At 44.0% G+C, this 15526-nt stretch overlaps 1 protein-coding gene across 17 annotated transcripts in view; it reads left to right on the forward strand.

Annotated features, from left to right (window-relative positions):
- Window positions 1–918: 918 nt before the first annotated feature.
- Window positions 919–15526, forward strand: part of nrxn1a (neurexin 1a) — a 59854-nt gene continuing 45246 nt past the window's right edge. For 3 of the 17 annotated variants that reach the window (XM_035954688.2, XM_055004888.1, XM_055004891.1), the window contains exons 1-4: window positions 920–1256; window positions 2384–3846; window positions 9417–9434; window positions 10202–10231. In XM_035954688.2, coding sequence (XP_035810581.1) covers window positions 3114–3846; window positions 9417–9434; window positions 10202–10231 — 781 coding nt within the window. In that variant the 5' untranslated portion in view covers window positions 920–1256; window positions 2384–3113. Of the gene's footprint in view, window positions 1257–2383; window positions 3847–9416; window positions 9435–10201; window positions 10232–15526 lie in introns of all 17 variants that reach the window. The other 14 variants (XM_055004890.1, XM_055004887.1, XM_035954695.2 and 11 more) reach the window with 7 other exon arrangements.

Below are 15526 nucleotides of genomic sequence, written 5' to 3' on the forward strand. Positions count from 1 at the left end.
TAGTTGCTGTGTTGCCTGCAGAACATGTATCTCACGAGAATACAAAAAATGGACTCACCTGCATACCTGACCACATATGTTGCACGCTACACATACAAACCACGAGTAATCCTCAGTATAGAATTTAGTTTACTGATGTCAAACACTACACCTATACCTGATTGCTGAACATTTCATTTCAAAACTGTCAATCTGCCACTATTCCAGGAATGTTTTGGACAACATTTTGGAAATTGAGCGAGGTCAGATATTGTTGTGGGATGAGATGCGTTTGAGGGCCTTCCCAAACTGTTGCAAAATTAAGATTTCTCTTAATTGGAATAAGAAGCCTACCTAAACCACGACTAGTAATGTGTCTTCATTTTGTACATGAAATATTTCAGACTATGCGTGTGTTCTCTGCGTGAGGACATAAACAGAAGCAGACTGGGGGAGATTTGTAAATTGAGACTCCCTGTTTCCTCCTCACTTCCCCCCCCTTCTCTCTCTCGCACAGTTCACGGGAACATCGTCTTTCATACACTCTCTCCTGCAGAGACAACCAAAAGCCACCGTCACTGTCATTCGTGGACTGAATCACTCGAATCTACCACCCCGTGCTGGTTCTTTTTTTTTTCAAATACTTCCGACCGTCCGTCCCGGTAAATAGCCTTTTTCTGTGTGTTTTTTTCTTTCGTGCGGGTCGGTGATTGTGCGCTGTCCAAGGTGCTGCAGCAAGCGCGCGGCCCCGCCCATCCTCTCGAGCTCGCTCTCTCACACACACACACACACACACACACACACACACACACACACACACACACACACACACGCACACACACACACACACGCACACACACACGCACACACACACACACTCTCTCTCTCTCTCTCTCTCTCTCTCTCTCTCTCTCTCGCGACCACGTGACGCTCCCTCTGCCGAGTCTCGCAGAGAGCATCAGACTGCACCTTTTCCTCCTCAAGAGAGAGAGAGCGCGAGAGGGGGAGAGACATTGAGACAGACAGAAAGAGAGGGAGAGAGAGAGAGAGAAAGAGAGCGAGAGAGGCGGAAAGCAGTAGCACCTTGTCGCCTCGAGCCTCTGATAGTTCCGTTCCCGGTCCGGTACACCGGCTCGTTCTGCCACCAGGCGCGCGCGGCTGCTCTCTCCCCCCCGGTTTGCCGTCTAGCGGATCCCCAGCTTTTCTCCTCAAATGGGAAAACGAATGGATGAGTCGCGCGCGGCACTGTTGCCACGGAACCACAGGATGCCCGTGAGGTAGGTCGGTGTGTTTTTTCCCCCATTCAAGCTTTGTATTATTATTATTACTAATAATGTGCGCTCGAGGAGGAAAACAACGGTTCCGTTAATTTACCGGGGCCCCACCGGTCCAGGTGTAAATGTCACTTTTACAGAAAGCGCTTTAAATAAAGTAATTAACGGCTCAGGTGATGAGACTGAGCCCCTTCCTCGGGTGCCTATGAGAGGAGAAAAAAATGGAGAGGAGGTATGGCCGCAAATCGAAAATCGATATTTCAACCGCATTCATTCACCCCGTCTATCAATAATTGTGATGTCGCCTCTTTTAAGAAAAAAAAAGAGCATATATATGTGTGTGTGTGTATGCGTGTGTGTGTGTGGGTGCGTGTGTTTATGGGTGTTCATTCGCAGCCGAGTGAGCTGAATGTGTTGAACTGTTAGAAAAAACGAGCTCTCGGAGCCGTTAATTCGATAAAGCGAGGCGGTTTGAGTCATCCACCGCAGCAGCAGCAGAAAGAAGAAGAAGAATCAGTGCACGGTGCTGCTCCCGCTCTTTGTGATGGAGCTAAACCGGATCCTTAATGACGGCGGTGTTAATTCCTTTCAAGAAACAGAAACAGAAAACTCTTTGATTGAAGTGTCTCCCTGAGAAGGGATTTAAAATGTGCTTTTTGACGTTAAGGCGGTCGCAGGTATTGCCCCCTTTTATAAAAATCTCCTGCAGCATGATGGGAGCTCTACTGAGGTGGTGCTGTTTGTGTATGTCTCTGTGTGTGTGTGTGTGTGTGTGTGTGTGTGTGTGTGTGTGTGTGTGTGTGTGTGTGTGTGTGTGTGTGTGTGTGTGTGTGTGTGTTTCCATACTGTATGTGTTGTGTGGGATGTATGGAAGCAAAAAAAAATATCTCTTATGGATGTTCAGTATGTTGACAGTCATAATTTGGGCCTGTTAATTGTATAATGTGACAATGTCTGATGTCTGTGTGCACAAAATGCATAAGAGAGTAATTTGAGTGGCTTGAGGTGTGTGTATGTGTGTGTGTGTGTGTGTGTGTGTGTGTGTGTGTGTGTGTGTGTGCGTGTTTACGTGTTGTGTGCATATGCGTGTGTGACCCTGGTTGATTGTGCCGTCTCTGTTCTCTCTGTAGGTCGCTGGAGAGAGTGATGACGCGGCAGTGAGAGACACACTTATCTCACTCGCACGCACGCACGCACGCGCACACACACACACACACACACACACACACACACACACACACTCACATATTTGCCCAGACACACTTTAAGTCTTGCCCTACTAAGACAGGGAGGAGGGGGAGAAAATACTGCTATGACGGTGTCATTTCTCTCCATTACCAGTGTGTGAGCCACACACACACACACACACACACACACACACACACACACACACACACACATTCCTACTCCATGGGGAGTTGCCTGCATGGGGGATAAGGCCCTATCTAGGGCACAAAGATGGAGTTCACATCCTATTCGTCACATATCTAACACTCACACACATACATACAAATACACACACCTGGAATCTCACGTCAGAAGTGAAGAATGAGAGACTGAATGGAGAGAAGACATTGAGCATCTCACAGAAGACAAACACCAGGCCGAGGCAGAACAAGATGTCCCAGATGTGCTGAGAGGACGGAGGGAGCTGCTGTTTGACCCCCTCCCCCCGTGGACCTGTGTAGAAAGAGAGCTACCAAGAAGAAGGGTGCACCTGAGACACCAAGAAAGTGTTCTGCCAAAGTGCCCTACAGTTGTCACCATGAGCTGTAGGCTAGAGGGAACACCCCAGCTCTAGCCTCTATCTCCTCCCGTGTGTGTGTGTGTGTGTGTGTGAGTGTGAGAGCGAGTGTGTGTATGAGTGTAATGGCGGTTTGTGTTTGGGCAGCAGCCCCTCTGCTCTTCCTGGGGCTGTGCCTGTGTAGCGTAGGGGGCCAGGCCCAAGGGGAGGTCCTGGAGTTTGGAGGCGTATCCAGCCAGTGGGGGCGGTTTCCAGTGTGGAACGCCTGCTGCGAGAGTGTGCTGAGCTTCAGCCTGCGGACTCACAGCCAGGAGGGCCTGCTGCTCTACCTGGATGATGAGGGCTTTTGCGACTTCCTGGAGCTGCTGCTTCTCCATGGCCACCTCCGCCTGCGCTTCTCCATCTTCTGTGCTGAGCCGGCTGAGCTGCAGTCAGGCGTAGCGGTGAGTGACGGCCGATGGCACGCAGTGCGTGTCAAGCGGGACTGGAGGAACACCTCGTTGGAGGTGGACGGGCGATTGGAGGGATGGGCGGAAGTGAAGAGTAAGAGAAGAGACATGACAGTATTCAGTCACACCTTCATGGGTGGGGTGACGCCAGATCTCCACTCCTCACCCCTGCGCCTCACCTCTCCTTCGGTGCGGGAACACCCCGCTTTCCGTGGCTGGATCACGGCGGTGAGCATCAACGGCTCATTGGTGACGCTGGACGGATCAGAGGGCGTCACAGTAACAGCTGGCTGTGGGCCAGACCACCAGTGCCAGAACGGAGGGGTGTGCAGTGTGGTCAACGACCAGGCCGTCTGCGACTGCTCCGACACCGGTTACCAAGGCAATGACTGCAGCGAAGGTAAGGCCCAAAACCATGCTGACCCATCATATACATCTCATCCTTTGCATATACACACATACACTTCAGCACACACACGCACATCCATTTATATCTGTGGACGCACATCTCCAAATTTATACCTACTATTCCAAACACCAGGATCTTCAATGGAAACATCTATTTCTCATTCACACCTTCACAGCTACCTTCAATTGGTGCATATGGACCAGCAGCCTTCACAAACAGTGCAAGACACGCATACTGATTATGTCTGATATTGATTTCTTATGCCTGCCAATGACTCTCAGTTTAGTATGTATCTCCAGAAGCCAGAGCTAAGCCCCCCTCCCAAGAAGAGCAGTCAGTTTAGTGAAGCTGGAGCCGAGAGCTTGAGAACAGCTGTTCTGTGCTGCACTGAGACTGTGAATCTTCAGAGTCTGAAGATCTGAAACAAATTCCTGAAACTCAACATAAAGCCTTACCTAGCTGGCAAGCTTTGAGGGGCTCAGTTGGTGTATTCGGCAAAACACAGTGAACCATATAGATCCACTATGGATGTGGTTGTTGGCTCGTGTTGAGAGACTTTAATTGGAACTGGGCTAAGAGGCTGGAAATCAGTGGTTGTTACATGGCTGACACCTGGCTGCCTGTGTTAATGGATTTGCATCGATTCTAGATGGAGTTCAGTGGTACCATACACAGGGTGCTGAAATGATGTGTGTACAATCTATCACCTGCCATTAATGTGAACAGCTTGCAGCCTGTTAAGATGCTCAGTTTGTGTGTGTATTGGATGTGTTTTTGTGTCAGTGGTGTTGTGCATTATAAAAAAGAAATGATGCCCTGTCAGTAGTACTTTATAAATATGATGAAGGGTGACTATAAACAGTGGTAAGTATGTTATTGGAAGAGGCAAAAGAAAAATACCGTTTCACAGATGATTTAATATTCAAACTCTACAAGAACACTCTCCCTTAATACTGCCAAACAAGCCTTTGGTCAATACAAGCACCAATACACAGGGCAGTGTAATGATGGCCATTACAAAAAAGAAACAGCTGCCTAATGAACCCAGCTACCTTGTTATGGCCAATACTGCAAATGCTTTAATTTTCTTCCGCTAAGTTGTGAGTGTCGTCAGATTTGCTTCAGTTCATTTAGAGCAAATCTGCATTCTTAATCAATAGCTCTCTAAACTACGGTATGTTTTTTTTCTTTTGTGTTCCACCAAAGATACCTTTCAGCTTTACCCCAGCGATTGATTTTTTTTTAATGACACAAATGCATCTGCCAGAAACGGCCGAGTGGCCTTGCTGTGTGTCCGCTGTTTGTCACCAGACTGACCTTACACCCCGCCCAGCACCACTGTCAGAATCACACATCCCTTTAGCCACCCACCACATCACACACTAGCATTTAGTGGACAGTGGGATGGCCTGCGTTACCATGGAGACAGGACTAATAGGGAGACCTCATGCCAGGAGTGTTTCTTCTTCTTCCTCGCTCTTCCTCTCCTCCTCCCTGCACCCACTCCTCAGCTCCGGCCTCCCCCTCCCACACTCCTTTGCTACCTGCGGCTTCAGGCATCCTGTCTGCCACAGAGATCTGCTGTATTTACATGCTTGCGGTAGTGAGTGTGTATATATGTACGTTTAATATAGAAGGCATTAAGGCAGCAGTAAGAGCCACCAGTCCTAATTGACCAAGAACGTGAGGAAGGTTTTGCAGCTGGTGCATTATGTTCACCAGTGCTGAAATAATTAGTCCACTGAGAGAGAAATAATAATTTAAATACAGCTGAAGCTATTAGTCAATTAATCGATTAGTTGTTTGATTGAAAATTAATCAGCAATTTATTTTATGATAATTATAAGAATAATTCCATAATTGCTGTTTCCAGCTTCTCAGTGTGAGCATTAGATGCTTTTATTTGATATGTATGGTAGTAAACTGAATATCCTTGAGCTTTGGACTGATGATTGAAGTAAACAAGCTATGCGAAGATCTCACCTTGGGGATTTTTCTCTATGTATTGACAATTTATAGACAAAAGATTTAATTATGTAACTCCCTTGCACATTAATTCATCTTGAAAATAGTTGTTTCAGTCATACATTTAAGCTGCTTATAAAGCAAAAATGCCAAATATCCCCTTGTTCTAACTTCAAAAATGAAAGGATTTGCTGCTTTTTCCTACCTTGTTCCACTGTAAATTGAATATCTTTTGCACTGTTGGTCAGAAAAAACAACAATTTGAGGAGCTCGCCTTGTGCTCTGGTAAAATAGTCACAGACATCTTTCATTTTTTTAAGGGCATAAATGACAGATTGATCGATAATACAAAAAGTCATTATTTGCAGTGCCACTGCTTGCTGCTGCATGTGGGGTGTCTGTGCGTTGAGGAAGTGACAGTTGAAGCTATGATTAGCTCTCTGCAGAAACTCAGCGCTGCATTGAGAATTACGTGTGATCCAAGCCAGTCTAATCCAGTCTGCTGTTTTGCTGCTGGTTAGGGCATGGTGGGAGACACAGACAGCAGTGACACACACATACCTGCACAAACACATGCAGCACAAACATAAAAACACATGGAGAAACACACTCAGTCTGAGCGCAGGCACCTCCAGTACCACCATTAGTCACATCACCACTGAGGTTATAACAGCAGTGTAGCTCTACGGGCTAAATACGAGGTGCAGACATTTTACATAAAGGCTCTAACAAGATACAATACCTGCTTTGCACTAGCACTTGTACCTCAACAAGAGGCTACTTATATACCTTTTAAAGGGATATTCCTGGAGATAGACTCACATTTCCATCTTGAGAAGTCAAGTGTTGTTGAAAACATGTGCCACAGTAGTTTTTTCCTTTTGGCAGTAGTGGCTGGTGTTAGTAATCCAAGTCTTATAAAAATGATTCTAGTTAGCGGGTGTGCTTGGATGGATGTGCATGGTGTGGAGCAGTGCTATATTTGGTTGAAGTAAATCCGCCATTGTCTGAGATCATATAGGATTATATGATTAAACTATATTCTCTTTTCAAATAACACAACAACTTCAGGGGAAAAAACATAATAGGCTGTTCTTCTTGGGTTGAATTTTGCTGTGAGACTGAAATGGAAAGAGAAAGATTGGGTTACATCCCTTTATGAGTATTGGTATAGGCATGTTATTTCAGACTGGTGTTCTACTACTGTCTTAGTTTTTCAGGTTCACCTTTTAGAATCTGGCCAGATATTTTTGCATTGTTTAGAGTATTATGGTTAGATAATGGTGAAAAATAAGAGAAGCTTAACCAGCAGTTTGAAAAGGTTAATTCATGTCTTTCCTTGAGTTACTCACTGATAGTGAGTGATAGTGAGTAACTGAGATTCGAGGGACTGAGTTATTCCACTGAACTGATAGCTTTTCAGAGCCACTTAACAAAAACATAAACCTTGGACAACAGAGTGCAGCAGCATCTTTAGAGCATTTCCAATGCTTGGTTGTTCTCTCGGGCCTCTGTGATTCATGTTGCTCATTCTTTGTAAAGTGTTAAGAGATACACAGAGGTGTGAGAGGAGAACTGAGCAGATGATGTGTTTTCCTGTGGATGGTTTAAATTTTTGGAGCACTGCTTTGTGGCTTGAAATGTTTTTTTTTAAAAGCTGGCCCCATGCACTGTTGTTCATTTTTGGTCTGACATGATGCCAGCTCAGTGGGATATCTCTGACCACAGGATCTGCAAGCTGAGCTAATATCTGTGCATCAGTATCACTACTAGTGAGTAACTGCTACCATCTTATGGTATGCCAAAAGAAATCTCATTTCAGGTGCACTGATGCACTCTGGAGAAGGAAATTCAAAGGTTGCTTTTGAAGGAAATAAAATGGATGGCAAACAGAGCAGGGAATAAAAGCTCAGGTCAAAATCCGTCTTTGACTAAAGCAAAACTGTGAGTAACATCTAAGGTTATGTAAAATGTTGATTGTGAAACCACAGTTGTCTCTTTGGAAATCGGGATGATCATTATTTGCAAGAATATGAGTCCAGGCCGTGTAGTTGTTTTGTAAGAGGCAGGCAGTGTCGGGTGTAAAGGTTTATCTCTTGTATGGTACCTTGAAATTATTGTGTTATTTCGAACCCAGCAACCTCACTGAAGCTACACAATAAAGCTTTGAGATAAAATTATACCCCTCTGAAAATTAGGAAAAAAATCAGTTATGAATCTTTAATACAGAATGAATATGCTCAGTTAGAGGAAAAAATGGATCCTTAGGACTGTGTTTGAAGCCAGAACTAAGCAATTTGGCAGTGGCAGTGTTAGTTTCCTTACACATTTACAATTACACAATATCTTCAAGGCTCCCTTATGATCCACTTTTATTCCTGTTCATATTTTTGTAGATTTGTGACAGGCTTAGAAATATTTGCAAAGAAATATATTGTTGTTATTTACTGTAGACTTTTTTTTCCTACGAAAGACTGCAGTTTATTACATATTTCATGCCAGTGTTGAGGAAGGAGCAATTTATGAAGGTTTCCTTCCAAAGCACATCAACATGTCAGTTTTGAAGAAACATAATCGTTTGAGATATTCAGAATACAGATGTAGTGAGTGAAGACAGTTTGAGCAGAACTATGCATAAATGTAATTACTGTCTAAGCCATTTTGCCCTCCAGTGAAGGCAGAGTGAACCTGGCTTGTTAGGCCTGGCCTGGCTTGCATTGTCCTTGAGGGCAAATCGCTGTTAGCATGCTAATGGCTCCACCTGTTTCTGCCATGCTACTAGCACAAGGGCAGAGGCAAGGAAACACCCAGAAGAGCACGCAACTCAAAATACACACACCTAAACACACACACTCTCACTTTCATATGCACACTAACATACACACACATGCACTCTGTCCCAGTATTGAACCATGCATGCCCCTCGTCTTCCTGCACTGCTAATCCATCCCTACATGTTTTCCCTGCTATTTCACATCATTATTACTGCCATAGTCAACGTTAGTGTGTGTGTGTGTGTGTGTGTGTCTGTGTCTGTGGAAGATAGAGAGAGTGTTGAAGAGACTGTGAGATTGTGTGATTGTGTGAGTGTGTGTGTGTGTGTGTGTGTGTGTGTGTGTGTGTGTGTGTGTGTGTGTTGCATGCTATCTGTCGGGGGGCTCTGGGGAGAGAAAGCAGCTACAAGGTAAGTTCTGGGGTAAAACGGCTCTTGAATCCAAACCTACAGGTAGGAATGTATATTTATGCCAACACCCCCCTCCCCTCAACCCTCTGTACCTACTAGTGTGGGTGGGTTTGTGTTTGTTTGCCCGCTTAGGTTTGTGTAGTTGTACACGCGTGGAGTCATCGAGAGAGATTGTGCATTTCTTTAAAGCGACTGTGTGCATATATGTATAGAACAAAACCTCAGTTTTTGGCTACCAGTGCAGCATGGTACCCATTGTGATGTTTGCGTGGACTTTTGCATGTATGTTACCACGGTAACCCCGGACGGGTGTGCATGTACAGTAAGTAGCCATGGTAACCCAAGGGCTAAGCATGCATGTTAATGAATGTCTGTCTCTCTCTCTCCTCACCCGGCCGCTACACCTATCCAGAGCACAGCTACACTCCAGGTAGGTTGTACTATCTATCTATCTATCTATCTATCTATCTATCTATCTATCTATCTATCTATCTATCTATCTATCTATCTATCTATCTATCTATCTAGTCTGTCTGTATTTAATTTCCTCTTCTTGCTCTTTGTTCAAACATCTCTTGTCTTCTTTATTGGATTCCTCCTTTTTCTTGTTCTTGAATTAATTCTTATGTACACATCCTTTATCTCTATCATTATCTTCTTATCACTCCTCTTTTTTACATATTTTCCATGCCAGTCGTGTCCTTCACATTCTTCTTTCTGGTCTTTGATCCTCATTACATCTTCTGTTGTGGAAATCCCACAGTGCTAGGTAGCCAAGGTAAAAGGTAGTCAGCATAAATATATGTTGGTCTGTGTGGGTATGTAGGGGTTTGCTGCTGACATCTGGTAAGTACTACATCCCATGTGCAGTCATCTGAAGTGACTCTTGCCTCAAGGTTACAAAGACATAGACACGCAAGTACTGTACTGCATACGACCTAGGTCATGGCTGTGTGCAAACGTCTGTGTGCATATCTGTTTGTGCGTAGGATCGGTGCCTAGGATAAGTAAGTGTCTTCAGAACAATTTTCATTTAGACATTTTGTATAATGTAGATGACTCACACACAGATAACTCTAGCCTTCACCAGCATGTCACAAACTCCTGTATCACAAAAACACATATATGCACACAACACACACACTTCACGCCCCATGATCCTTTGCTGTGCTGACTGTGCTCTTGTCTTCCTTTAAGGTCTGGCACACCTGATGATTGGCGACCAAGGTATGGCCTCCTCTTACCTCACTTCCTGTTGTCCTCTGCTCTACCATCATCCCTTACCTCCTCACTCCCCCACACTCAAAATTCCTTGTATATCTCCCCTCCCACCTCATCACCACCTGGCGCGGAGCGAAGTTGTCTCTCTAGGCACTGAACTAAGGTCAGTTTTTTTTCCTGTAACTGGGAAGTTAAATGGTCCCATTTAGTCCAAAGTTTCAGTTTTAGTTGAAACTGAAATGGATGATTTTAAGCAGACAAATAAATATGAAATATGGCTTTAAAGGTCAATTTAGGCTGGATTTTTTTTTCAAGATAGTGATGAACCTGAGAGCAACTTCTGCTGGGATACATATGTATGAATATATCCAAGTAGCGGGAGGGTGTAGATGGCTGCTGCTTGGCGGGGTTAAACTTGTCAGGGCTCCAGGTCATGGAAATGGAGCTAAGGGCCGACTGACCGACTGACACCATGGATGGTTTGATTTGGTCTTTACTTTTCCACCTCATTTCATTTTCTCTCATCTGTACGTAAGAGCTTGATTGAGCGAGATGTGAGTGGTGAGCGTGTGTTTGTGCACGATGTATACAAATGTGTGCATGTGTGCTTTTACATCAGGGATTGAATCAAGGGCTGTGGCAGTTTTCCCAGGAACGCTCATCCACACTCCTCCATGGCTTTTAATCATTGGCTTCCAGCATGTCTTGCTCTGCCGTTGCTGGTGCTCACATGGGCTCCCTTCATATACGTGATGCTGAAAAGGTGCTCTTGCAGTATATGAAAGCAATGCTGTTATACCTCAACCCCCTAAGTTGTCCAATGTTTTTGAAAACTGCCCAAAAACAAGTACCACCGGTCTGCTTTTTGAATACTGTGATGACCAAACCTCACACTGCCACCTCTCTCTTCTTGCCCTCTTTCTCCTTTTCCCTTCTTTGTTCCTGCCCTCTTTCTCACTGTTTGGGACACAACCCTCTGTGATTTTAGGAAAACTCAGAGGTACCCCCCTGATTTTATTTTATTCCATTTGTATGGCTAATGGGCTGCTCTGGATGGTTTTGAAGTTGAATGTATCAACAGGCTCTTGGATGTACTGTAATGCAGACCTTTAGTGCTGTTCAGCTTCAAATTCTTATTTGCGGTTAAATTGGAGTTTTTCTTTTTCGGTAAGGTAAGCCATTGATGCATGTGTGTGTGAGCGTGCTCATACTTAAACGTGCATGCATGCGTACGAATGAATAGAAGCTCCAGCCTACCGTGCTTTTGAAAATCTGAAGGTAGGTGCTGCTCAATCGGTCGGCTCTGCATGACGCTGATGAATACACTGATCGGCCCACATGAGGACGGGCCTGACCATGACAGGCTGATCTACATCTATTGTGCTCTTTGATTGGATGAGAGAAGACATGATGACGGCTGTCTTCCATTGTGACAGAGCTGCCGTCTTTTTTTTTGGTGAAATGTGCTATTTAATGAAATGTTCATCCAGGCTGGTGCATAGAAATATCCTGAAGAGAGCACAAACGATGTCTCCAACCATCTATCATGTGAGACACCTCTCTTATGATAAGTGTATTTCCATCTGAGCATTTGTGCTATCTTTTGATTTCCAAATAAACTCCTGTAGCTGAAGTTTTCAGCCTCAAAATGTCTGCCATGAATCATCCAGGTGGCAGTGAAAATTTAATTGCTTCATCTGGCTTATGCTCGGCATTTTAAATCACCTACTTAAGGGTCGACATGTATTAACATATGTTTTCCAGCATTATTACACAATGTCCTCGTGTATTTGTGTATAGTGGGTGCCCTCGCTATTACGGATGTTTGGATTGTGAAAGGCTGAAAGTAGAACTGTTTCTTTTATTATTTTTTTTAAAACCTTTTGAGGTCTCTTTCAGAAACTGTACACATGAAAAAGCTGTGCGTGTGTGTGTATGCGTTTGCGTGAATGTGTTTTCGCTGTGCATACTGAGATGTAAAGGCTGTCAAATGGTGCAGACGAAGCCTAGCTTAGGTTAGCTCAGCGTAAAGAGGCTTTTTGAGGAGCCTGCAAAGCTGAAATGAGTTTCTTTGAGGGGGCGGATTGGGTGTGGGGAGGGAGGGGTGTCTTAGAAAGATATATAGTGTGTGTGTGTGTGTGTGTGTGTGTGTGTGTGTGTGTGTGTGTGTGTGCGCGCGTGTGTGTGTGGGCTGGAGAAATTGAGAAAAGGAGACTGTGCCTGTGTGAGAAGAGCTAAAGGAATGAATGATAGAGCGAGCAGAGAGGGAAAGAGGAAGCGAGGGAGAGATAAAGTGAGTCGTCTTCTCCCCTGTGATGTAGAGCAACTGCCTGTATCTGCAAAGGGACAGCGGTGCTCCTGTCTGCCCTCCCAGCCCAGTCATTCTCCAAAAGGGACATCAGCCCTGATGGGGAGCTCTGGACCTTTCCCCTCCTCCATAAAACACAGTTATCATTCTCCCTGGAAATGATACCCACAGATCACTAATCACTTTGAGTGGGTGAAAATGCACGAATTGTGGAGGGAAGAAAGAAAAGAGGGAGCCAAATTGGATTTTCATAAGTATCGAGCAGCCAAACGAAGAGGGGAAATGGATTTTTTTTTTCTTGAAAAGTATTGAGCAGCAATAATCTGGATGGAAAATGTGCTTAAAGCCAAGTAGCAGATTTTGCCCTTTTCTCTGGCCGTGAAGGGTTCCGGGTGAATGAGTGATTGTAGATTCTGAATAGGATTGAGGAGTGGCTCTTGGACGTAATTGGTGGCTGCGCTTGTTTATGATGTTCTTTTAGTTTTGACGCAGGTTGTCCAGTTAATAATGGTTGTTTGTCTGCATGTCCAAGGGTTCTCGATATCAATCCAACAATCTATACACAACATAGACAAGTGGTCAGCCTCGCTTGAAGTGACCTTTAAAGACGTGCATACGTGAACGGACGGACAAACAGACACACACTCACACGCAATAACCTTTAGAGAATGCCCGCTGAGTAGGTGAGTGAGTGTGTGTTCAGTGTAAATATGCATGAGTAAGACTGCCTGCACATATTCTTCACGGTCAGTGGATGAAGCCAGGAGAGAGCGGCGAGGTGTGTGCCTGTATGTTCCTGTGTGTGTGTGTGTGTGTGTGTGTGTGTGTGTGTTGTGTGAGTGCATGTGTTCAGGGGAGGTGGATTGTGAGTCATCACTTGTGACTCACAAAGCGTCGGCAATCAAAGCGGCTCATTTTAACACATTGTCTTATGGCAAAAACACACAGATGGACGCACACTCGGCTCAGACACTGGCTTCGCATGCACATGTTCAGTGTCACACTCTTCAGATTTCTCTTCAAATCTTCCAATTGTCTCTTTAGTTTTTCGTCCCTCTCACTCTACACCCCCCCTTTTTGTTCCTGGACATACGCACGTTCGCGTTTTTTTCTCACAAACACACGCACACAAAAACACAGCGGACAAGCTCCGTGCTGACTCCACCATATGTGGAGCTGGGAGTGGTAGCAGACGCCAAGACAAGAGGAACCAGTCAGTACCAGCAAAGTACAGCACGTCTCCTACCTCTTACTCATCACCATCTAACAGTCCCTAATAATAAATTACAAAAGGACCGATTATTTTTTAATAAAGCTCAGGCCGACTGACACTAAATTGAAAAACGTATTTTTGTTAGTTTAATTATTTTTGTATCATTTATCAGCTTACATTCATCCCACTCTGTTGTTGTTGTTTTTCTAAGGTGGTCAGGCTTAAATGTTTTGTGGCTCATCAGCAACAGTTTGATAAATGATGTTAGTTGCTTTTTGCAGAATACAGAACTTTCACTGATTCCAGCTTCTTGAATGGGGAAGTTTTCTGTTTTAATTTTAATTACTTAGGGCTGCTCAGGATTACCTGATTCTACCAATTAATTTCATAACCAACAGATTATTTGTATTGTCTATTTAATGCCAGAAAATTTGTCTGTTTCTGCCAGCTTACGTTGATGTCTTAAACTCCAAAATATTCAATTTGCTGACATGTATGACAATGGAAAGCATCAAGTCCTCACGTATGAATAATTCAAACCAAAAATGTTTGTCATGTTGGCTTTTTTTTTTAAAGGTGAAAGAGTATTTGATAATCAATATAGTTGCAGATTAACTGACTAATCACTGCAGCAATTATTATCTATCAATGCAAATAAAACATCTTTTAGTTTAGGCCTGTAGGTCCATTGTTGAAACTTTGATCTGACAACTTTTGATGAGTAATTTTTATCATCTTGTGATAGATTAAAGACTTAATGGTTAATCAATTATCAGTGGAAATAATAGGTAGTTGTAGTTCTATCAGAAAGCAATGAAGGAAGTTGCCTTTCTTTTGTACCAGTAGTTACTGTAAAACTGTCCCAGTGGCTCAGTTAACACAGGATTATCACACAAGTAATTTTATCAAGTGAATGTTTGCATTTTCTACATAATACAAATGAAAAACAGCTAAATATTGTTTGCATTCACTAATTTTTCTGTGACTCCCATTAAAATCTGCCAAGTATTATCTAAGCTTTAAAGTAACTATTATGGGATTCTGTATAATTGTTAATATTTGCCAGACTTACATTAGCCAGTGTTGTCGTGATGCCTACATAACTTAGCAAGACAGACAAGTGAGCAGTGCCTAAACCGAGGTGAGAGAGAGAGACATGCTTGGTGTTAACAGGCAAGTGTCTGGTGATTGGCTGCTTGCCTCAGTGACTGGCATGAATTTGGCTCCCGATGGCCACATCTTGAGCTGAGAACAAAAAAAAAAAACTGTTTAAACTAAGTTGGGCCCCCTCCGGCCATCAGCAGTGGGTAAAGCAATTGCGGTGAAGTTTTTTATCGCAAAATGTACAATTTTCCTAGATATACCCTCTCCACTAATGGGACTAATTCTGCCTCTTCTATCCACTACTAACACCCATTACAGTACTGTACAATGCTCATTAATGCTTAACACCCATGCAGTTCTTGTAATGAAAGCCACAGCACCACATACAGAGCTCTGCATCCACATTATCAGGGAGATGCACAGTTGCCCGATTCAACATGGGAAATGTGCAGCAATCCCACTGGTAAATGTATATTTTTACTCGTAATTGTATGCAATTACCGTCCCGTTAGCAAGCGTGTGCATTAACATTTTTGAGCGTTCTCCTGCAACGCTAATAGGGAACACACAAAGCCAATGCACCCTGTAATCGTCCCAAAAATAAAGACATCAAACGGACTCCCCATTTACAGAGGATGAAGGGGGAAGATAGAGCGGAGGCTGGCTGCGAGTGTGA

This window comes from Amphiprion ocellaris, chromosome 18 (genome assembly GCF_022539595.1).
Source record: "Amphiprion ocellaris isolate individual 3 ecotype Okinawa chromosome 18, ASM2253959v1, whole genome shotgun sequence".
NCBI lineage: Eukaryota > Metazoa > Chordata > Actinopteri > Pomacentridae > Amphiprion > Amphiprion ocellaris.